The sequence below is a fragment of the Lissotriton helveticus genome, chromosome 1_1 (genome assembly GCF_964261635.1).
Source record: "Lissotriton helveticus chromosome 1_1, aLisHel1.1, whole genome shotgun sequence".
NCBI classification, from domain to species: Eukaryota; Metazoa; Chordata; class Amphibia; order Caudata; family Salamandridae; genus Lissotriton; species Lissotriton helveticus.
The window spans coordinates 190,698,184-190,719,317 of NC_136057.1; the positions used below are offsets into that span (position 1 = coordinate 190,698,184).

Sequence of the window (21,134 nt, forward strand, 5' to 3'; positions counted from 1 at the left end):
ATAGACGCTAAGACTGGTGCATGCATTATTCTACATGTAGTGCGTGTGCGAGGAATATTCTATGACAGTATTTCTCTTACATGGAGACATAAAGGCTAGACCATGACGGAAACTATTGATGCGATTCAGTAGCTTAGGAATGCAGAGAAGGAGGGCTGGACTGATAACTAGAAACATAACATACTCTTGGCAGACTGGGAGGCAGAGCCGGGCCGGGCCGGGCACTGCGAGGCATGAAAGTAAGCTAAGGGTCAGGGATATGGGTGGGGGCTGTATCGCTCCTCGGAGAGGGTTCAGGAAACAGGAGCTGAATCTGAGTCCGGGCCCTTTGAGGCCTAGAAACGGGGACAATTCAATGAATTAACATGCACACTGTAAAACGTGGCAACGTAGGTTTACATAGGCCCAATATTCGTAGCTTTCACGAAGACTGGAAACGGACATACTAGAGATGGATACAACTGTAATCGCGTCTTTAATCGATCAGAAAGGAATACATGCATATCGGTCATGCACATATAGCATAAGATGGGGAACACGTAGGCACATACAACATGGCAAAATTTACTTTTCCACACCCTTCCTGCTCTACGTTCCCTTCTTCTTGCCTTCTACGCCTTTAATGTTTTTCTGTTTAGTCCTAGCTATTTGACCGATGCCCGGTGGAGCTACCTGATAGCTGAAGAGGAGATAAGCTGCGGATTCCCTCTCAGCCGTCACCTACCCAGGCAGACTTTCCCTTCGTCTCTCTGTTGTAAATAAACCCTACCCCTTACCCTTCTCACTTCAGCCGGACCTTGGGCAGACTTTCCCTTCGTCTCTCCGTTTTATCTATACTCTACCCCTTTCTCCCCTACCCCCTTACCCTTCTCACTCCATTTTCCTTTTCTTGTATGCTCCTTAAATGTTTTTACTGGTATCATTGGTAATATGTGATGTGAGTTTGCAACTATGTGGAACCTTATGTAAAGCGCTCTGATACGTTTGGGTCTAGCCAGCACTATATAAAACTCCTTAAATAAATGCCCCTCTGATCAGACCACAATTTAGATCTCACCACTGTGTCAAAAGTTGTGATGAGGTTCATGAAGGCTAAATGTATACTTTCCCTTTTTTCGTCAAAACTGAAAAGATCCCTAACTGAAATTATACGTGGATCAAGTGTTGGGAAATGTAGTGCTACCCAATATTGGTACTTATACAACGATTATTCTAACACCAGTTGCAATGGAATTGACATAATCAAAATGGAACATTCAAAACAGGAACAATATATAAAATAATTCAGTTTGTATTGATGATTAAAAAAAGCTTTTACATAGAGAATTTTACACAATTAAAAACCAAGTTAAAATAGCAATTTCATAATATTGAGCACAGAATGATAATTATATCATTTACACAAACAAAATATTTGTAAAAACTAAGAAAACTACAGAGCAGTCGCCTCAGCGTTTTAGTGAGACATGGATCAACCACCTTCTTCAGGACAGAGTTTTCTTTTGATATGGTACTTTTCCATCATAATGCGTTCTTAGGAGTAGTAGTAGGGGATTGGAGTTCCTTTAAAAACCAGTATCTTTTTATGATTTATACAGGTGAGCCCTGATTTGCCCGTAGTCTGTACGATAACGTCTTATATGTGACAGCAGACTAACTGATTAAGTATGCAGACTTGTAATAGCATTGAAGTGAATAAAATCTGTTTAAAATACTGCGGCCTCCCTGCTCGCTACGAACGTTTTCCGGGTCAGGATACGAGGAAGACGGAAGACGTTCGTACATAAGGTACATCCGGTTGGATGGGGATGTGTAAGTGGGCCCAGGCTCAATTAGTTCCATTTGCCAGTTGCCTGATTCCACTGGTGAACTAGCTCCTGCTGAACAGGCTTACTCTGGAGTTTGCGGAAAGGAATCGGGTTGATGCAAGATGACATGAGCCCTAAGAAGGATTTGTATATTCTGACTGGCACTGTTTGCTTGGAGCAAAATGCTTTTGCCACAACCTAAGTTTTGTAACTTTTGCTGAGACAGCCTTCCCCACTTGAGTGTTCAAGATTGCCCATAGGAAGTGCAATCTTGTGGCTGGATGGAGGATTTCTCAATGTTTAGGGCCTGTTTTAATTCTTGGAATAGACTGATGCAGGCAGCTGTGGAGGCACATGCTTCCTTTGTTGGAGTTTTGAAAAGCCAGTCATTCAAGTACGGCTAACGTTGGTGACCTTCCTTTCGAAGAAACTATCAGTTAGCTACCAGCACCAGGCAATTTGGAAAGATATGGGGCATAGACTTCCGGCCCGAATTGCTAATGAAGTCATTCCACTTTAAATCAAAAGTAAAACGCAGAGATTCATCACCTTACTGGTGGCACTCAGTGGAGGTGTGTATTGGGAGGGTAGCTGGTGAAAGTCATGCTTTCTTCTGGTTGTCCTGGAAATATGAATTGGGTGCCCATGTCTTCATGGTGGTTCTGCTGTTACCTTGTTGCAGACCTCTGTCTGATGTCAAGCCTACACAGGCTGCCACTGCTAATGAACAGAAGCCTGCATTGTTCTGCTGCATCAATTAAGGCAACCAGCACATTTGCGCATCTGCTCTGTCGGGGTAAAAATCAGAAAAGACAAAATCTTTGCAATGTTATTGGGAGGAGACCCAGTGAACTTGCCAACTGCAGGATTACGCCCCCATCCAAACTTTAATCAGAATAGCAAATAGTGCACATTTCAGTAAAGCAGGAAGCAAGCTCACACTATTTAACCCCTTCCACGCTCATGACGAGCTGGGCTCGTCATGAGGTAGCCTCCTCGCACGCTCATGACGAGCCCAGCTCGTCATGAAACATGGGAATAAACAAATCTCAGCACAGGAGGGGAAAATGCATAGCATCGATCTGGTTAAAATGGATGCACAGACTGTCTGTCCACTCCTGAGTTTGCTTTCAGGCCAAATGCCCGGTGATAGTATACCTGCTTTTCCACTTGGCTGCATGAGAAATGTTCTGTGAAGACACTCAAGCACAGACTTCAGCTGTTGTTTCCATGATTCTGGTGCAGTGTGCTCTAACTCTACCCTCGATGGGACACTTTTCCTTTTTGCGACAGGTCATGCCTGTGATTTCAAAGTGTAGGAATGTGAAAACACAGATCCTGAAGGTGAGGTACTCCCCTTCCTGAAACATCAGGGCTTCTTGGAAGGCTATCATTCGGAAGGATTGTTTTTACAGTAATTTGCTTGCTTTCGAAGGTTCAGTATTGGCCTCCACTAGCCTAATTTTTCTTAAACAGAAAAAATCTGGAGTTGAATCCTCTAGTTCTCAGATACCTTTTCTAGGACTTCTTTTAGGAGAGGAAGGAGAATATCTTACTGTAGATCACACAAGTGAAGATAATGAACTTCTCTCAGCGGATGGGTGAGTGAAGGTGTGTGGGTATTAATCCTCCTCAGAAGGATTTCCCTCAAGTTCAAGATGGTTGGTCATGGTGGCTGACATCAGCTTCCAATTCTGAATCCAGTATGTGCGCTGGGGGTGCACTGAAACATTCAGCTTCAAAAGCAGGACAATTGAAGGTGGAAAAGGTATTCTGCCATTGATGGGGTCATCAATGATGTAATTGTCAACAAGGTGGTCACGGCTGTAGACGGTGGATGCATTGTCGCGGTCGACAGGGTCGCTGTTGATGAGGTCGTCACCAGAAGAGAGGTGATGGTCACCACAGGGATTGTCCATGGTGTTGTTGTCTACATTGGTGCAGTGCCGATCAACAAGAAGCTCTATCTAGTGAACGGTACAGCTTTGGTCGTGAACAATTTGGCAGTTGGATGTCAGCAGAGCTGGGCTTTCACACAGTATTTTTCAGAGGTTATTTTTCCTTCCCCTTTTTTAAAAATCATGCATTAGGAAGGTTTTGTCTAATAATTGGAGGAGATGGTTCTGTTTTAGGTAAATTCCAGCTCAGGAAATTCCATATGCTTCCTTTATTGGCCCACATTTGTAGAAGTGCTTTGTTGGCACATTTCATGGAAATTTCCCCAGAGGAGTGGCATCCCTTTTAGAATTGTGGATCCTCTTCTTTTCAAGTAAGTAAAGAGCCAATCTTCTTTCTCTCTCCTTGAGCATCTTTGAAGGAAATGTCTTACAGATATCACAGCGAGACACTTTATGAATGGGATAAAAAAGTCAATAAACACCCTGATATTGAGAATAAACAGTGTCCACAGAATGAGCAATACTTGAGATATTTTCTATTTGTCAGCCATAGTGGCAGCTTGTGACAGTGCCCAGTACTGAAGGGGAAAATCACAGAAAACCCCTAAAATTACCTTGCAGTTTGATGAAAGCTGAAGATAAGAAGGGGTGCAGTTCAGGGTAGACAACGTAAAGCTCAAGAACTAACTAATACAAAAGTTATTCAAGTATAAAAAATGTGATGGATGAAATGCTTGAATTAGTCTAAGCCACTGGTACTTACTCAGGGTCGCATTCCAGTCCATCATTATTGTGCTCACCATGGCAGTCACCTCAGTCTGGACACCACTATATGCTAATCAGTCTTGACCTTGCTCTTATGAGAACAGTTCAGCCCAAACTGCCAGGCTAGGGCCTCTATGAACCAGAACACAAGCAATCCAAGACAGGCTGAAGGTGATCTGGATTAAAAACATTTTTTACCGAACCTATTTTTCAATTAACTTATTCACTGAATGCTTTAATCACCAAAGAGATAAAAGACAAGGAGTCAGAGAAACATACTCATTAATTTATTTTCCTCAATCAGTAATGGTGTCCTAATGTCTTAAGTTATGAAAAGAAGTTTCCCAAGCAGCAAATGTGTAAGCGTGAGGCAAGGAATGCTTAACTTATACTGATAAATGTCTGGGGTGTCTGTCCCAGCTCGAACCTGCCCTGAGAAGCCAACAGTTGATAAAAAGAGGATTTACTGTAGGGTCTTTATCAATACAACATGTTGATAAATGTATTCTACTAGACAGAGGATGCTAAAGCCACAACTTAAGTGGCAAAACATGCCTACTGATTTCTAATTTGAGCATTTCTTTATATATCAATGATGCAAAGGCCCTATAACACAAATATTACCAAACCACATAATTTCATCGGCAGCAATCAAATAATGGTGAAAATTAACATGTTTATTCAGGACCAAGATTTTTGTACAAGTTTAGAGGCTTGCCCAAGGCATCTGTCTATCCTGTATCTCGACAGCACAAGGACTGCTACAAAAGGCCGGTGGCAGAAGCAAAGTCTAGGATTATTCATACTGCACTAAAAACACTAACTCTTTCATAGAGCTATGCATTGATGGAGATGGATGGCCTTCTTCGTTTTACTAATTTTGTTTGAAAAGCTGAACAGCCGGACAAATCATCACGTCAACAGATAAATTCATGACAAGGAAACCCAGAAAGCAATCTCAAGGTTCCAGTTTGCAGATTTGTTTCCAGCAGGCATTGAGATTGAGCTGTTGACAATTTCATTTCAAAAGCTGAACTGGAATTTGGTATTAGAAGCTATAAACAAAGAGAAAGGTATTAGCAGAGGAAATCTGTGGTCATGATCTCATATTAAGGCTGGGTATACCAACTCATGTGGTCACTGTCCGTAATCCAAGGGGTGGCAGAGACTTCACCTCATCGACTCGATTCTTGTGTATCTGAAAGGCGGGTGTCACCCAACGCCCACACGAGCACTGCTCTCCGTACCAGTTGAAAGAGCCCAGTTTGTAGGAGCACTTTGGACAGAGAAGCTGTAACAAAATACCAAGTTGTATCAGATTAACATGTATCATAACCATATATCATAACCATATATCAATGGAAACACTGCCATTTTATTTATTAATAATAAGAGGTCAAGGGTGTTCTATATTTTGCCTGAATGGCTGTTCCTCCTCCCCCGGCGCTTTGAGACCCTCACTGGTGAGTAGTTGCGCTTTACCAACCCTTAATTGATTGACTGATAGATTGATCCAGGCTCACTTTTATTCTTTGTACTTGCTGTACTTACAATTCTCTATTAGACATTGCAAATGGAGGTCTGTCTGTCACAGAGCTCAAAGTAATAACAAGAACTAAACCAGCCACGCATTCTTTCATCGGGACATGTTAAACAACTTGAAATCACGGATCATCTTTATTCCACACTATTCCAAAATGTCGTGTATCAGAATTTCAACCTAAGTCACTGTAAAACACCATTAACTAACTTCTCAAAGAGTCATGACCGACATCATGCGAGGAAGCAGTAACTTCTTTTAGTCCCTCTAAACAAGATGTTCAGCAAAGACCACCGGTTGTGTCATCACCTCCTCCACATCACCAGTCAGGGGTTTAACTTCATAAATCACTGCTTCATAGTGGAGTTAGTTCCTTTTAATTGAATTATCATCACAGCTCTCAGAAATCACCCAGTCTATTAACCAAAAGTAGTGGGCCAGAAAAATGTGTTCCGGGTGACATGCAGCTAGTCAAATACTAGACAGAACACAAAATAAATTTACTCCAACATCTTTCCCAGGACAACCTATGAATGCATCACATTTCATCAAAACTGGGTCACAAAGTATGTAAGTTATACTGACTTTGTAGGAACATAGGATGCAATGATAAACCTATCTCATTTTACATTTTTGCTGGGCTATAACTCACCCATTCGTTTGACAACGCCACCCACCAAGTACAAGCCAGTAACACAAAACATCCAACCTGTGAAACCACGAATCATTCATCATGAAAATATAAGGTGGAGCATAGGACCTGTTTCTCTAGTAGGTGCCATCTTTCAGAATAGACTTATTTTGTGAACAAATTGTTCTAAGCAGGTATATACATCTTTTAATAAAAGGTGCTTAGGCAAAAACTACTTTGCAGCCAATGAGAAACATTTGTAACGAAATACTCTCTGCCGAGGGTAATATGGGAATGTTTTTTTCCAGCTGTAATAAACTGTAAGGCAATTTATGTATTTGGCAGTTGTTATTTAGCTCACTGGTATCAGCTGGGGAAAGGTTTCTTCAGAGCCTGGAGAATCTCAAATGGTGGAGTGAAAGAAAATGACGCTGTGGATAGCACAGGATTGTTACAGTTTTTTTCTTGAAGGTTGGACAATTTTCATTGTCTGTGATCCAAATTGGAAGGGTGACCTAAAGATTTTGACCAAGTATGGCAATTTTCTTCCACTTTTTGGACTTATTAAATTGGTACTGATTATATGGAAATTCGCTTTACTAAATCAAGGGCCCAAATTAGTTCATTGGGCATTCCATAAACATGGTTTGAAGAAAGTATTAGAGGAAGACTTGTGGATAGTAAAGCATAGACTTAAAAATGTCACTTAAGTTACAGTTCCTTCACTAAAACCTTTGATGGAAGGGCTTTAACCCCTTCAGCGCTAATGACAAGGGTAACTCGTCATGGACTTTCCATTGATTTCAATGGAAAGTCAATGGACCTCGCACACACCCCTTAGCAGCCAAGTGGTTAATGTCACCATAGAGTAAACAGTATACCTATCAAGCCACAAGCCTAAAATAAACCGGGATTGTTGTGTTGCTTCAAGGTCAATCACATTTCAAAACTACTCTATATTAGACTTCATGGCTTTCCCTTCTGACAGGATATCTCTGAAAAACAGAATCTCATCTGGGAGTTTTGCTAAGAGCATTTTTTCAAATTAACATAAGCTTGATAGACATTCCTTCGCCCATTCCACAGGTAGCTTTGTTGTTTAGCTTTCTAGCACCATGAAGGTTCTGCACGGTCACAGCCTCAACAGCCCTGTCAGAAGGCAAGAGGAGTTATGTAAGGAAAGGAAGTCAGCCGTGCTTGCAAAGTGCAGTTTCAACTAGAGGAACCGGTTTTATTTTTAGCAAATTAATAAATTAACAGTTGCTTGTCCCTGTAGAGTGCACAACCCTCTTGTTACAAGTTTACCGGTCTTAACTAGGAACAATCATAGAAGTAGACGTCGTCTTTCCAAAGAACAGGTTTGAGCTATTGTTCTTGATGGACATAAATGGAAAACAAGCACTGGCAAAGCCAATAGGTTTCACATATGCAAGATTTATTGGCTTTGTTAATGTTTATTTAGAAATGTTGCACAGATGGGCAGGCTGCTGTGCAACATGGCTGAAAGTACGAAAGTAATAGCTCTATGACTCTTTCTACGCTGGCCATGATGGTGCTTTTTTACTTTATTAAATTTCATTATAAAAAACGTATTATTAAACGATTTGTAATGTGCGCAGCTACCCCTAGAGGTTTTCCAGTGCAGAGAGGGTAGGGAGGGTGCAGATGAGCCATACATTTCAAGAGCCAAGGCTACAGTCCCATGTGAAAAGCAAGAAGTGAAGCACAGGTCCTCAGAGACTCTGGAAGCGAGTTCCATAATTTTGGGTCTAGATAGGCAAAACAGCTCCCTTTCATGCAAGACCAACAGAACCTAGGCACTAGGAGCAAGGCCCGATATGAGGGTCTCAAGGAACAGGTAGATGATACGGAAGGACCAAATCCTTGATGTAGCGAGGTCAGAGTCTGATGTTCGCCTTAAACATGAAGCATAGTGCTTTAGATTTGATACTATGAGAAATCATAAGGCAATGCAGCTCGTGGAAAAGATATGAAACCAAGGCAAATTTGAGAAGCTGGTAGAGAAGCCTAACAGCAGCATTCTGCACTAGCTGCAGCCGACGGATAGCCACTTTGTCAGCTCCAAAATACAGCATATTGCCGTACTCTAATCTGGAGAGGATTAGGTCCTTTGCGCAGAGGTTGGGATCAACCAAAGGATCTTTTTAGCCACTTCAACACTACAAAACAAGAGGCTGTTACCTTGGCTTCATAGATAATGTGTCATCCAGGAGGCAGCCCAACTTCTTGACCTTTAAGGCTAGAGTAAGCTGGGGAACGTTGTGGACCCCAAAGAGCAGAATTGTTGCCCATATTCATGACCTCATTTTTGTCCTGCTTGAGTGAGTTTTCATTCATCCATGAGGAGATGTGACTCAAGCCCAGACTAAGATCGGAAGGTCCATGATTATGAGAAGATGACAGAGTAAAGATGATCAGAGTGTCATCTGCCCAGGAAGAGGGACAAGTCAATGCTATCTACTTCATCTACCAAAGGACGGATGTAGATGTTAAAAAACACTGGGCTCAGTACATAACCCTGCAGGACTCCATAAGTTATTGTTTGCATTTTAGATCTAGCACTGAAAGAAAATACCCGAAAGGTCCGATCTTTTAGAAAAGATCTGAGCCACTTCAGAACTAGGCCGCCAAGTGCCATCAAATCTTTCCACCAAAATAGAGTGGGACACGGTGCCCAAAGCCACAATAAGGTCTAAATAAAGTGAGTTTGGCTGTTCTTCCCTCGTCCAGGCACTGCCTTACAAGCTCAGTTACACCCAAAAGGGTGTATTCAGTGCAGTGTTCAGCCCTAAAGCCAGATGGATGGAGAAAGTTCTGAGCTGAGAAAAAAAGTGGTCAGCTGGCTGTTGAAATGTTTCTCCAGAATCTTGGAGAGGATGGGTAGCAGGGAGATTGGGCAAAAATTGGACAGATTGGCCGGGTCCAAGTTTGTTTTTCAGGGGTGAATAGACCATGGCATGTTTCCACTTTAGGGGGATAAAGCCTCACAAATCAAGGCATTAAAGAGATTCGTAATCGTAAGTAACAAGCCATAAACCAATTGCCTGCGCATGTTGGGTGTTAAAAGGTCCAGCAGGGAACCTGACTAGACAGACTGAAGAATGGATTTGAGAGACTCGTTGTCAAAGGAAGCCATGCACTACGTTTTTATGTTGAACCAGCAATGGTCAAGATACCTTGACAGACTTCAGGAATGCTGCATCGCTCCGGGAATTCAGAAAAGAACTCAAGACATGGCTGTTCAAATGAACAGAGCACGACAAAGCAGCTTGAAACTCCAGCGCCTTGAGACCCTCACCGGTGATTTGCTGTGCTTTCTAAATCCTGATTTATTGACTGAATGTTCATGTGGGGGACTGGACGGTGTAGACCTTTGAGATCAAAGGTCACCAAGGTGCTAAATGTAGTTTAGGGCTCTCTATTTCCTAAAAGTAAAAGGTTCTTGCATCATCATTCTCGTCTTTGAAAAGGAGGACAGACAAGAAGCCAATTGTGTTAACAGCATGCGTCCCTCCTACATTTTACGGTTAAACATCTAGGTAGGATTTTGCTGAAAAGGTTACATGCCTAGGGCCCAAAGTTGAAAATTCTCTCAGACATACAATTTGGTTTCTGCAAGGACATTAGTACCCTTTAGCTATGTTTGAATCTGTTCATGGTGTCATTGTTCGTGCAATAAAGGTCCTAAGTGAATGGCATTTATGGATTTATCTTCCGTAGGCGACCTTTTGGAATGTCCTAAACTCTGGATGATTCTGGGCACACTAGAGTTTAATGTAGACACTGTTGCCATCTTAACTGCCTTACAGGAAATCTCTGATATATCGCACAGGCGAGTGAGCAGGCGGGGTTGCTTCTTCACTACCTTCCTATTCAATTTTTATATCAATCAGCTGAAACCAGTTGTTGAGCAGATCCCATGACGGTTGGGAATATGCGTTGCTGTTTCTCTTCTGAGCTGATGATGCTATTCATCTGTCACAGACAACAAATTGGTTAGTCACAAAATAGAGGTCATATATAGATTCATGTGCCTGGTTGCAAATTTGGCTAAATGAAAAGATAAGACTGGCTGATACATGTAAATATTTATGTGCTTAAAAAACTGGAATTGGTCCTGTCGGCTCATTTTTAACCCCAAGTTAAACTGGTCCCCACTTTGGACAGGGTTATCCTTAAATGGAGTGAGGTACTCATTTGAAAGCAGACTGTTGCAAGCTATGAGGCTGTCGTTTGACAATATATTAGCACACAATAACAGGCCTCGGAGAAAGATTTCTTAAAGAAGATTCAGGTTCTTTAAGCAGGAATCTTGACATTTCCATGTTATGAAGAAAACCAGTTGTATTACTTCTCTTACAAAATTAAATGGCTCTGATCTTTTGGTGTGGGTAAATCCACATGCCTTTGTGACAAGGGAAATAGTATGGTAAGTGATTAAGCATCCTAATAACCAATGCATCCCCTGCTTAACTTATATTACAAACACCATGGTCTAACTGCATATCCCACACATTGTCCAAACTCCTTACTTGACTCCGCCAACAATGTTAAGTTCCTCAGAGCAAGGTATAGGGCTATAGTAGCTCAGAGAATTTCCAGCAGTCCAGGCCATAGGTCGGGCCCAATATCCTGAATAAATCATGTGTCAGCATGGAGTTGCATTTCAGAAATATGAGGGCCACTCCCAACGAGGACTTTTGTGATTTTATATTAGATGGGGAGTTTTAGGACCAGTATGCGAAGTTGATCTAGCATGTGCTTACAGACCAATCTCTGCAGCTGGTGTACTCGTGGAAAGAAGTCATGACATTTGGCTCTACATAATAAAACCCATGTTTGGCAGTAGTTCTAACAGAAGATTTGTTGAAAGGAAAGAAACTAGAGCTGGCTTGAACAATGTAAGAAGGACAAGGGCCAGAAATGTGTCACAAGCAGACATACAGAAAAGCCATGTGACATTCAGAACTACATAGATTTCTTTTCATTGGGAAAGCACTTTTGGTTGTGTATTATTGCATGTATTTCACAACATAACTTGAAATGTAAATCCATGAAGTCACATCTTTGGCAAGCTCCTATCACTCTCACCTGCCCGTCCATGACCCCCAGGAGAGCAGGCTCCATCCACTGGACCGGCTCGATGAAATAGGAAGTGCACTTAGCCTCATTTGTTTCATGTAATTGTGTCTGTATACTTGGCCTCTTGTGAGTAAAAGCGGACTGGCCTGATCCAAAGGCATGATTCAAAATGGATGAGCTACGAAATAAATGGCGCCTGCCAAGAGAGAGGAAAAGAGAATGTTTACAGCCCCTCTGCACCTCAAATAAACAACCACCTTATGAATTGTTGACCTAGTCTGGACTTTTGTTTTTGTATATAGGATCCACTGGTACAGAAAAAAAACAATATGAAAGCTGACTTCCCATGGATGTTAGGGTTCTCACAGTACATAGATTTCTTACATTTGACATGTATAAACTAGATGTCAGGAGAAACTTGAATGTGCATTTTTGAGAGGCTTGTGGCTGCTAGATCACGCCTCTTATAGGTCTTCTTAACCATCCAGATACTGCATTCAGGCAGAGGACAAAGTGGACAGGAGCTATGGGAAACGACGTGCCCCAACTGTTTAAATTTTACAGGAACAATTTCAATACCTTTAAAAACGAAAACAAAAAACCCCTCACATCTCCACCCTCAAGAGTTCCCCGGGTAAAAGTGAAAAAGTAAAGGTGGTGGATGTGGGGGGGGGGGCGAGTCTGCTGCACTGTGAAACTATCAATGTAGACACCTAAAAAAGAAACAAACATTCTCAGCAGAGTGCCTGCTACCTGAAAGAAACGTAAATACATGCAACTGGTTAGTTACCAAAGTAATGGCTTCTTGGGAGCCTGTATAACCTTTAATTTTGGAGTCACTTGAAACTTAGACTAAAAGGTTTTCATTTTGAGAGGTAGTTGTAAGCAGGCCTCGAGAAAACCACTTTCTATGGCGAGTCAGATTTCACCAGGACGAGCTATTTTTAAGGTCTACTAGCCAGTTGTGGAGCAATAACAAAAGCAGGTGTTCCATTTGCTCACTAAGTGAATGAGCAATAAAAATGCCTTTAAATCTTGTTTTTTCCTTTTCACATTTGCTTGGCATTCAGAAAGAGGTCAAAAGTCAGTTTGTCTGCCTACATTTACTTTTCTTTCTGTGACTGTTAAGTTAGAGGATTTTGTGAAGTGGGTGACCGTTGTGCTGTGCAAAGCATGTGAAATAAAAGGTTGAAAAATATCAGGCTTTTTTTCTAACACATTAGAAATAGCTAATTAGTGAACTGTACACACATTTTCAAAATATATTTCAGTAGCTACGAAGGCACTTTTGTGTTATTATGTTCCATTTTGTTTTATAAGATAAGCACAAAACAGAACACTTTACTTGGTGATGTGCAACTGTTTAATATTTTTGCTGAAACCCAAATGGCAAACATTGCTTACTTGCTATATAGTTTTATCAGTAAAACTACATGTTAGTGGGAAAGTTTTGGGCCATTTCAACGGTAGAAGTGCATTCGGTATATGACAGTGCACTACCACATCATGCTTTAGTAATATATTTAATAAAAGTGAGTTTTTAAACATGAACTGGGAAATATTCACGCCGTTGCCCAGATGACAATGCTATTAGTGAACTAAGAGGCAAGCCAGGTATCATGTGTACTCTATATATGGACTTGATTCTTCCTACACATGGAACCAACATTTAATATAGTAAAAAAAAAGTTTTTTTGTACAGCAGAAATAGGAAAACTTGCATATTTGAAGGAGCTCTCTTATGTGATAATGAAGAGAAAGGTAATTCCATAAGACAAAATATTTGCCTAGGATCCCACAATTTGAGACCAGTTCACGGGTCAAGTACATTACAGTTAGGTCGAGTAGATTATTCAAGATATTAGACCTGCAGATCCAATACAATTTTTATGATTGTTTTTATTTTTAGGTCGGTGTATGGGTGTTAAGAGCCGAGTTATGTACTGCATACTTTTCAATGGGCAAAAATAAATGTTTGCTCTAGGTACAGTCTGTGTAATTCTGAAATGAACATTTTGGAAGCATTTAATTTGACTTAAAACAGTCTTTTTTCTAATTTTTCAGCAGGCTGTCTTATACTGTATGTAAAACTGTTTTAAAATAATGTCTTAAATATTCAGTATTTTCTGTCACAGGCTTGGAATTGGTAGCACTGTAAATACACGTCACTATTGCCCACTGTGCCAACCAAGTTCAACTGTGATCTTCTGGTTATATACAAAGAAATCTGCAGTGATTGCATTAACCAACTGGGGTTTCATGCAATAAAAAAGCACAATTCACACCAATCAGTTTTATTTGCACTCATTTTTTTAACTTAAGATTCATTATTTTATAAAAATGATTTTACAAAAACAAAATAGTTACAGAATATATATATTTCTTTGCCATGTCTTTCGCTCCACCCCCATTATACTCATGATCACAGTTCCCATACTTTTTGATGCTACATATGCAGCAGTCCTGTTTGGAACCCTATACTCATACTAGCGTAAAATACAGTTCATTGTTAAAATCCTAAGTTTCCTAAGTCAGAGTCCAGAGTGTGTTGGAGAAAATCTTTGGGTACTTTTATTGCGAATATATGTGTCAAATTGAATATAGACAAGAAAACCCTGAAGTTAATACTGACTTAAATGTCATGAAAAATGACATGTTGACAGTTACTGAAATCCAGGCAAACCTAAGAATTGTGAAAAACATAAAACTATAGATTTAAAAAAAAAAGATTTGTAACTTTGTATACAAAGAATTGAACATTTATTTTTCATGGCCAAAAATATGCACAATGTACTTTTTCAATGCTGAAGCAAAATCTTTTTTGAATAGGTTTATTTATCCCCATAACTATCCCTTCTCAAACTGATGCATATGTACAATTACTCAATTTTAGGTCGGACATTAGCCAATACCATTTGATTTTACTAAAATGATATGTGTAATTCACTTATAGGGACTTTCATCAGCCCTCTTCATTAATCGTTCTATTACTAAGTGATTCCAATTTTCATCGACCAACTACAGCATACAGGATTAAAGTTCTGTTATATGTACAAATTTGATTAATATTTTACTTGTGAGAATTAGTGATTTTAATTATGCATATGGTCGCAACATAAGAATTAATGCTATTGCACTTGAAACTATTTCATAAGATTGATTAGAAGTGTGATTAATAATTTAGCATAGCTAGGCCATATTTTCGTGCAAGACTCCATTTTGATAGAATGGATGAAGTGTCTGACGTTCTGCTCATCCTGTTCCTGTTCATTTTCCCCTTCCCAAACACAGATCCACTGCAAGTCTTCTCTCGTCACAATTTTTGCGGAGCATTCTGTGCTCGAGGTAAAGTGTGATTGTATTAGGAGAGTATGTATTGTTAATCATACTTTTCATCATGTATCCAATGTATCATTTTGACAGATTTCCCCTGGAAGTTCTGATGCAGGCTTGCAGAAGAACATAGGGGCATATTACCAAGCAATAGCGATACTTATCGCTATTGCTTGGTTAGAGACAAAAATGTACCGCTGAGCTGCGGCGATTTTTATCGCAGATAAACCTTGGTATTACCAAGGTTTATCGCAAATGCGATAAAAATCGGCCGCAATGCATGAATATCGCTGAAAAGTCAGCGATATTCATGCATTACCGAGCTAATGCTCTTAGCCATGTTATCCACCTCCCATTGGATAACATGGCTAAGAACTGCTCAGGGCAGGAGTTAGCTTTTGTAGATATTCGCGCTTAGCGCGAATATCTCCAAAAGTTGGTAATAGGAGATAGCGATGTTAGGGACTGTTTCCAGTCGCTAACATCTTGGCACGCCCACTTTGCATGTCATTAGTGATAAATATCACTGACATGCAAAGTGGGGCCCAAGATGGTCGCTATCTCCTACTAACTGTCGCTAACTGGTGTTAGCGACAGCTAGGTAATAGGGAGATAATTTTATCTCCGCTTTCTTGGCTTTTAAAGCCAAAAAAGCGGAGATAAACCCCCTTGATAATATGCCCCATAATGTTTTGAGCAATCATTTGAGAAATGTTTCATATTATGTTGTACATTTCCGGAGTGCAGTTGCTGAAGAAGCAAGCAGAGGATACCTTACCTTAAGAAATGGGTTAGTTTTAAGAAGAATTTATTTTTAACGGGCTGTTTTTGATTTGCAATGCAACCTAACAATGATCATACCATGCTGAATCTGTAGTTTTGTTAATTGTTATGCATTAATTGTGTACAAAAACACCTGCTTTTGAAGGATCGGGCGACTTCTCATTTTCGTCCTGAGATTCTGTCCGATTATTTTGAGACTTTCAATTTCTCCCATAGGCTGCTGTCTGTACTCTTTATGAGTTTGACACACAAAATCTCGAGGGATTGGATTATGAATTTGTGATTGTGTGTTCTGTATCTGAGCCTTCATGTCAAGCTATATATTTTTTCTGTATCATTTATTTCAACTCAATCTTTATTCAGTTAAAATCATAAAATAACTCATACAAACCTTTTGTTTCCTGTTAAAAAAAGACATATCCAGCCCATATTTCAATCATGAAAACACCCTCATCAATAATTAGGACATAAAGTGCCCTATGCAGATGTAAACACATGGAGTTCAACATTTCCCTCAGCCCAATTAGCCCATCTCAATAATTAAAACCACAAAAGTACCTTGTCCAAATGTAAACAAAAGTATAATCAGGATGCTCATGATCATCACAAGCTTAACAAGAAAACCCAATAGCCCATCAATTACATTGGACAACAGTTCTATCAGTTCTATCAGTGCAGTAATGAGACTAAAGTCCTGTGTCAATGCTTATAAAAAATATTTGTGGTTCCATGGTCTGCCCAATGGATGCAAAAGAAATCACCCTTCAGATCACATGAACAGAATCAGTCCCGCACGGCAGCAGTACCATATGAAAAGAAAATTGCCTTGAATAATAAAACATTAATAGAAATGTTTTGATTATCAGATGCCTTTGTCTGTTTTTTTATGATCCCAGCAAATCTAAAAACTATGGCAGATTGCTCAGTTTGCTTTTATGTGCAGAGAGTATAATTTGGCCAACATGCTAACCAATATGGGAGACATCCTTTACCACGAAACCATTAATACGCGGTATGGTTATATCGCGGTTTTGACAACGCAAGTCGTTACATCGACTTGAACTGGAGGGCGCTCTAGACTAAGGAATAGTGTGAATTACTATTCCAACCACTTCCCTACTGTACGTAGACTGGAGTTGAAATAGTAATTCACACTATTCCTAAGTCCAACGCCCTCCAGCGCAAGTTCATGTAACGACTTGCGTTGTCAAGACCACGATGTAACATACCGCGTTGTGATGGTATGCGTTGTATCATCATACATCCAGCCAATATGTCTGACCGTGGCAAAACAGTAATCCTTTGTACTGATGTCATTTGAGATGTCATCAGTGATGTCACTGACCATGCCATGAATGATGTAATATGTTACATCATCAGCAGTGCATTGCGGGGTCGCGTATAGCTAGATGAACTTACTATAACTGTGGAATTTCTATGGTTGTGTATGAGTGAAATGTCCAACTAACTATAACGTTCTTGAAACCTATGGTTTTTTCAGTGAATTTCTAAGAATTTTTAAATGGTAATTTCTAACTATAATGTTCCTGAAACCTATGTTTTTTTCAGTGAATTTCAATGTGTTTTAAATGAGAAAGTATAATGTGCCTCAATCCTTTGTTCTTTGTAATTAATTTCTAAGGTTTTATAAATGTAATTTCTAACTATAAGACACCAATTAAGTCCCCTTGAATCCTGGAGGTCACTGGTGGTTAAGTAGCCCACCAGGTACCTTCAGTAAGCGCCACAGAGCTGCGTTGCAGAGAGGTGTTCCTAGACTATTCCCCTTTTTACACCATCCTGCAAACGAGGCTTCTGGCAGGTACCTGGGGGGCTACTTGGCCATCAGGGACCCTCTGGATTCAAGGGGACTTAAACCACCAATTTACAACGTCAGGGTTGTGTTTGCACACTTGTAACATCAGGCCCGCCCCCTCCCTGCACCACTGTGCAAATGCGCCCTCTGGCGCGTTGTAAATGGGGGGATTAAGTCCCCTTGAATCCTGAGGGTCGCTGGGGGCCAACTAGCCCATCAGGTACCTCCAGTAAGCACCACAGAGCTGTGTTGCAGAGAGGGGTAATAAGGGGCATGGCCTCGTACCACCTCTCTGCAATGCCACTGGCCACTTCTGGCCCCTGGGACACCATCCCTGGGGCCGGCCCTCTGTTGGGGACCGTGGGGGGAGCCCCAATTTCCCCACGGTCCCACCGGCTCCCTGCCTCCTGCAGGAGCTTGTATTGCCTTTCCACAAGGGGAGCTGCTGTCATGCAGCTCCCCTTGTGGGAAAGCAATTCTGCTTTGCCGCAGTGAAGTGATTTACAACATTTAACAAAAAGGGCTCTTTCTGAACCAAGATTTACCTTTTTGCCAAATTTGGTATAATTCCGTTCAGCAGTTCGGGCTGTAGCTTTGTCTAAAGTTTCCTATGGAGGACAGATATCGAACCCATTCTTTTTCTAATTTCTCAGAAACTACTAAATGGATTTACACTATTTTTTTTAAAAAGGGCTCTTTCTGAACCAAGACCTACCCGTTGGCCAAATTTGGTGTCATTCCGTTCAGCAGATCGGGCTGTAGCTTTGTCTAAAGTTTCTTATGGAAATGAACATGGGGGAAACGTGTTTTGGGACCCTCTTTTTTCTCAGCCCCGGCTTGACGAATCACCCCGAAACCTTTAAGGCAGAAGCTGACCGGAGCTGGGCACTTTAAAAAAAAAAATGTAGCGAAGATTCTTCAGTCGGCGCCAAAGTTATTGGGAAAAGAAAAAACGCTTTCCCTATGGAAACTAGGTCCTAACTATAACTACCTACTAGCGACCGCCAGTAGGTAATAAATATATATTACCTACTGGCGGTCGCCAGTAGGTAGTTATGGTTAGGACCTATTATCCATAGAAAAATCTTAACATTCTATTCCCAATAACTTTGGCGCAGGTTGACAAATCTTCGCGAAATTTCCAAAACAAATGGCCAGTTCCGGTCAGCTCCTATCCTGAAAGTTTGGGAGTGATTCATCAAGCGGGGGCCGAGAAAAAAGGGGGTCACAAAAGGCGTTTTCCCCATGTTATTTCCCATTCAAAATTTTAGACGCGGCTACAGCCCGAACTGCTGAACGGAATTACACCAAATTTTGCCAAAAGGTAGAGCTTTGTTCAGAAGCAACTTTTTTTTAAATGGTGTAAATCCGTTCAGTAGTTTTGAGAAATTAAGAAATAAAGATAGTGATATCTATGGCCGCAGAGGATCCGCGCACACTGCGCGCACCCTCCCGATCACAAGCTTCATGTTAATTGGCTATCAACACTCCAAACCAGGAAGTGTTGGCAGCCATTTTGTGCCTCAGTAGAACAGAGGCAGAAGAAAACCGAAAAACAAATTTGGAAGTCAGGAAAAGGGGGCAGGTTAGAAACACCCTGGCCCAATAGGGGTGCATAGGAGGTCCCACAAGGACTCCCAGGGTAAAAAAACCTAGTTTTGAGAAATCGGCTGAATAGGCGCTGGGTGCGCGGATCTAGCCGCGAAAATGGAAAAAACTAAGCCCCCTGGTTGGGCCAAGTCCCAGGGGCATTTGTAAATAATATCTGTGGGGGCCCAGGGGGACCCCGCCAGCCCGCCACCCCGGGGCTTCTTTTATGTTAAAATAACAAAAATCTGTGGGGGGGTTGGAGCCCCCCCACACGCCCCGGGGGCACCACCTCCCCGGGGCACTAATATGTTAATATGGGGGTTCTTTAAGGACACCGGAGCCCCGGGGATCACCACCTCCCCAGGTTCAGATTTGGAGGGGGGCTGCGTGGCCTCCTCCTGGAGCCTGTGGTGGCCCTGGGGACCACCACCCCCCAAGGGACGGCTCCTGCATTGTCCCGGGGTGCCCACCCCCGGGACACTGTTGTTTGCAGTGCCTCGCAGCTCCAGAATTGTCATTGCAAACTGCTTTGCTTAATTGAAGCGAGAGCAGGGAAATCTGTTCTCGCTTCAATTAAGCTAAGCAGATTGATTTTCCTCATGGGGAGCTGCATGTTAGCAGGTCCCCATGGGGAAAAGCAATGCCGACTCCCGAAGGTCGCGGGGAGCCGGCGGGACAGTGGGGACAGTGGGGGCATTGGGGCTCCCCCCACGGTCCCCAACGTGTTATATGGGCCCCGAGGGATGGGGTCCCCGGGGCGAATACAAATTAATGGTAAGAGCCATGTTTTTTCTTATGGGAAAATACGTAGTCGCGTACCCAGCGCTGAACTCAGCGCGGCCGCTAGTGTGCACGCAAGGGGTACGCGACTCCTAGCGCGAAAAGCTATGCCGGCTCCCGAAGGTAGCTGGGAGCCGGCAGGACCGTGGGGGCATTGGGGCTCCCCCCACGTTCCCCAACGTGTTATATGGGCCCCGGGGATGGAGTCCCAGGGGCGAATACAAATGATTGGTAAGAGCCATTTTTTTTTTTAACGGGAAAATACGGAGTCGCGTACAAGCGCCGCCGCTACCGTGCACGCGAGGGGTACACGACTCCTAGCGCGAAAAGCTATGCCTGCTCCTGAAGGTCGCGGGGAGCCAGCGGACCATGGGGGCATTGGTCTCCCCCCACGGTCCCCAACATGTTATATTATTATTATAAATACCTTAGATAATGTCTAGCCCTAATATATATATATATATAAAAGGCACGTACATATCATTTTAGAACATAAAAAAATGTGTGGGAGTCGCGCACCCAGCGTGTTTGGTATGCGTATGACTTCACGTATGGCGTGGCACCGCGCAAGCGTCGCGTACTGTAATGCGCATGTGTATCGAATGCGCGGGAGCAGGAGTACCTGACGCGCACACCACGTAACGTATGTGTATAACATAACTGCACAACGCAAACCTGTCGCACTCCGTATGTGGATCCTTCACGATTTTTCCAAAATGGCAGCTTGGATTTGCATATCCGTCGTGGTCGGTGCGCTTTCGGTGCAGACTCCAAAAAATTTTCATAAAAAAAATATATATATTAAAATAAAAAAATAAAACAAAATAATTACACTATATTTTACTTTTAAATTAAAAAAAATGCAACTTTCAAAAGAAAAATATTTTAAAATCTATATTTTTTTAAAGTTTAAAAAGTCTAGAAATTCAGTACAAAAAATATATGTAAAACTACTATTACCCTTAAAAAATACCAATTAAAAAACCTTAGAAATTCACTGAAAAAACCATAGGTTTCAGACACGTTCTAGTTAGGAATTAGCATGTAAAAAACCTATGAAATTCACAGAAAAAACCATAGGTTTCAG

At 41.6% G+C, this 21,134-nt stretch overlaps 1 protein-coding gene across 2 annotated transcripts in view; it reads right to left on the bottom strand.

The window, feature by feature from the left end:
• Positions 1 to 4,744: 4,744 nt before the first annotated feature.
• The window catches only part of DUSP12 (dual specificity phosphatase 12), a 155,312-nt gene continuing 138,922 nt past the window's right edge, over positions 4,745 to 21,134 (bottom strand). For both annotated transcript variants that reach the window (XM_078662962.1, XM_078663042.1), the window contains 2 exons: positions 11,755 to 11,941; positions 4,745 to 5,762 (listed from right to left, as the gene is read on the bottom strand). In XM_078662962.1, the coding sequence (XP_078519088.1) occupies positions 5,601 to 5,762; positions 11,755 to 11,941 (349 nt within the window). In that variant the 3' untranslated portion in view covers positions 4,745 to 5,600. The remainder of the gene's footprint in view (positions 5,763 to 11,754; positions 11,942 to 21,134) is intronic.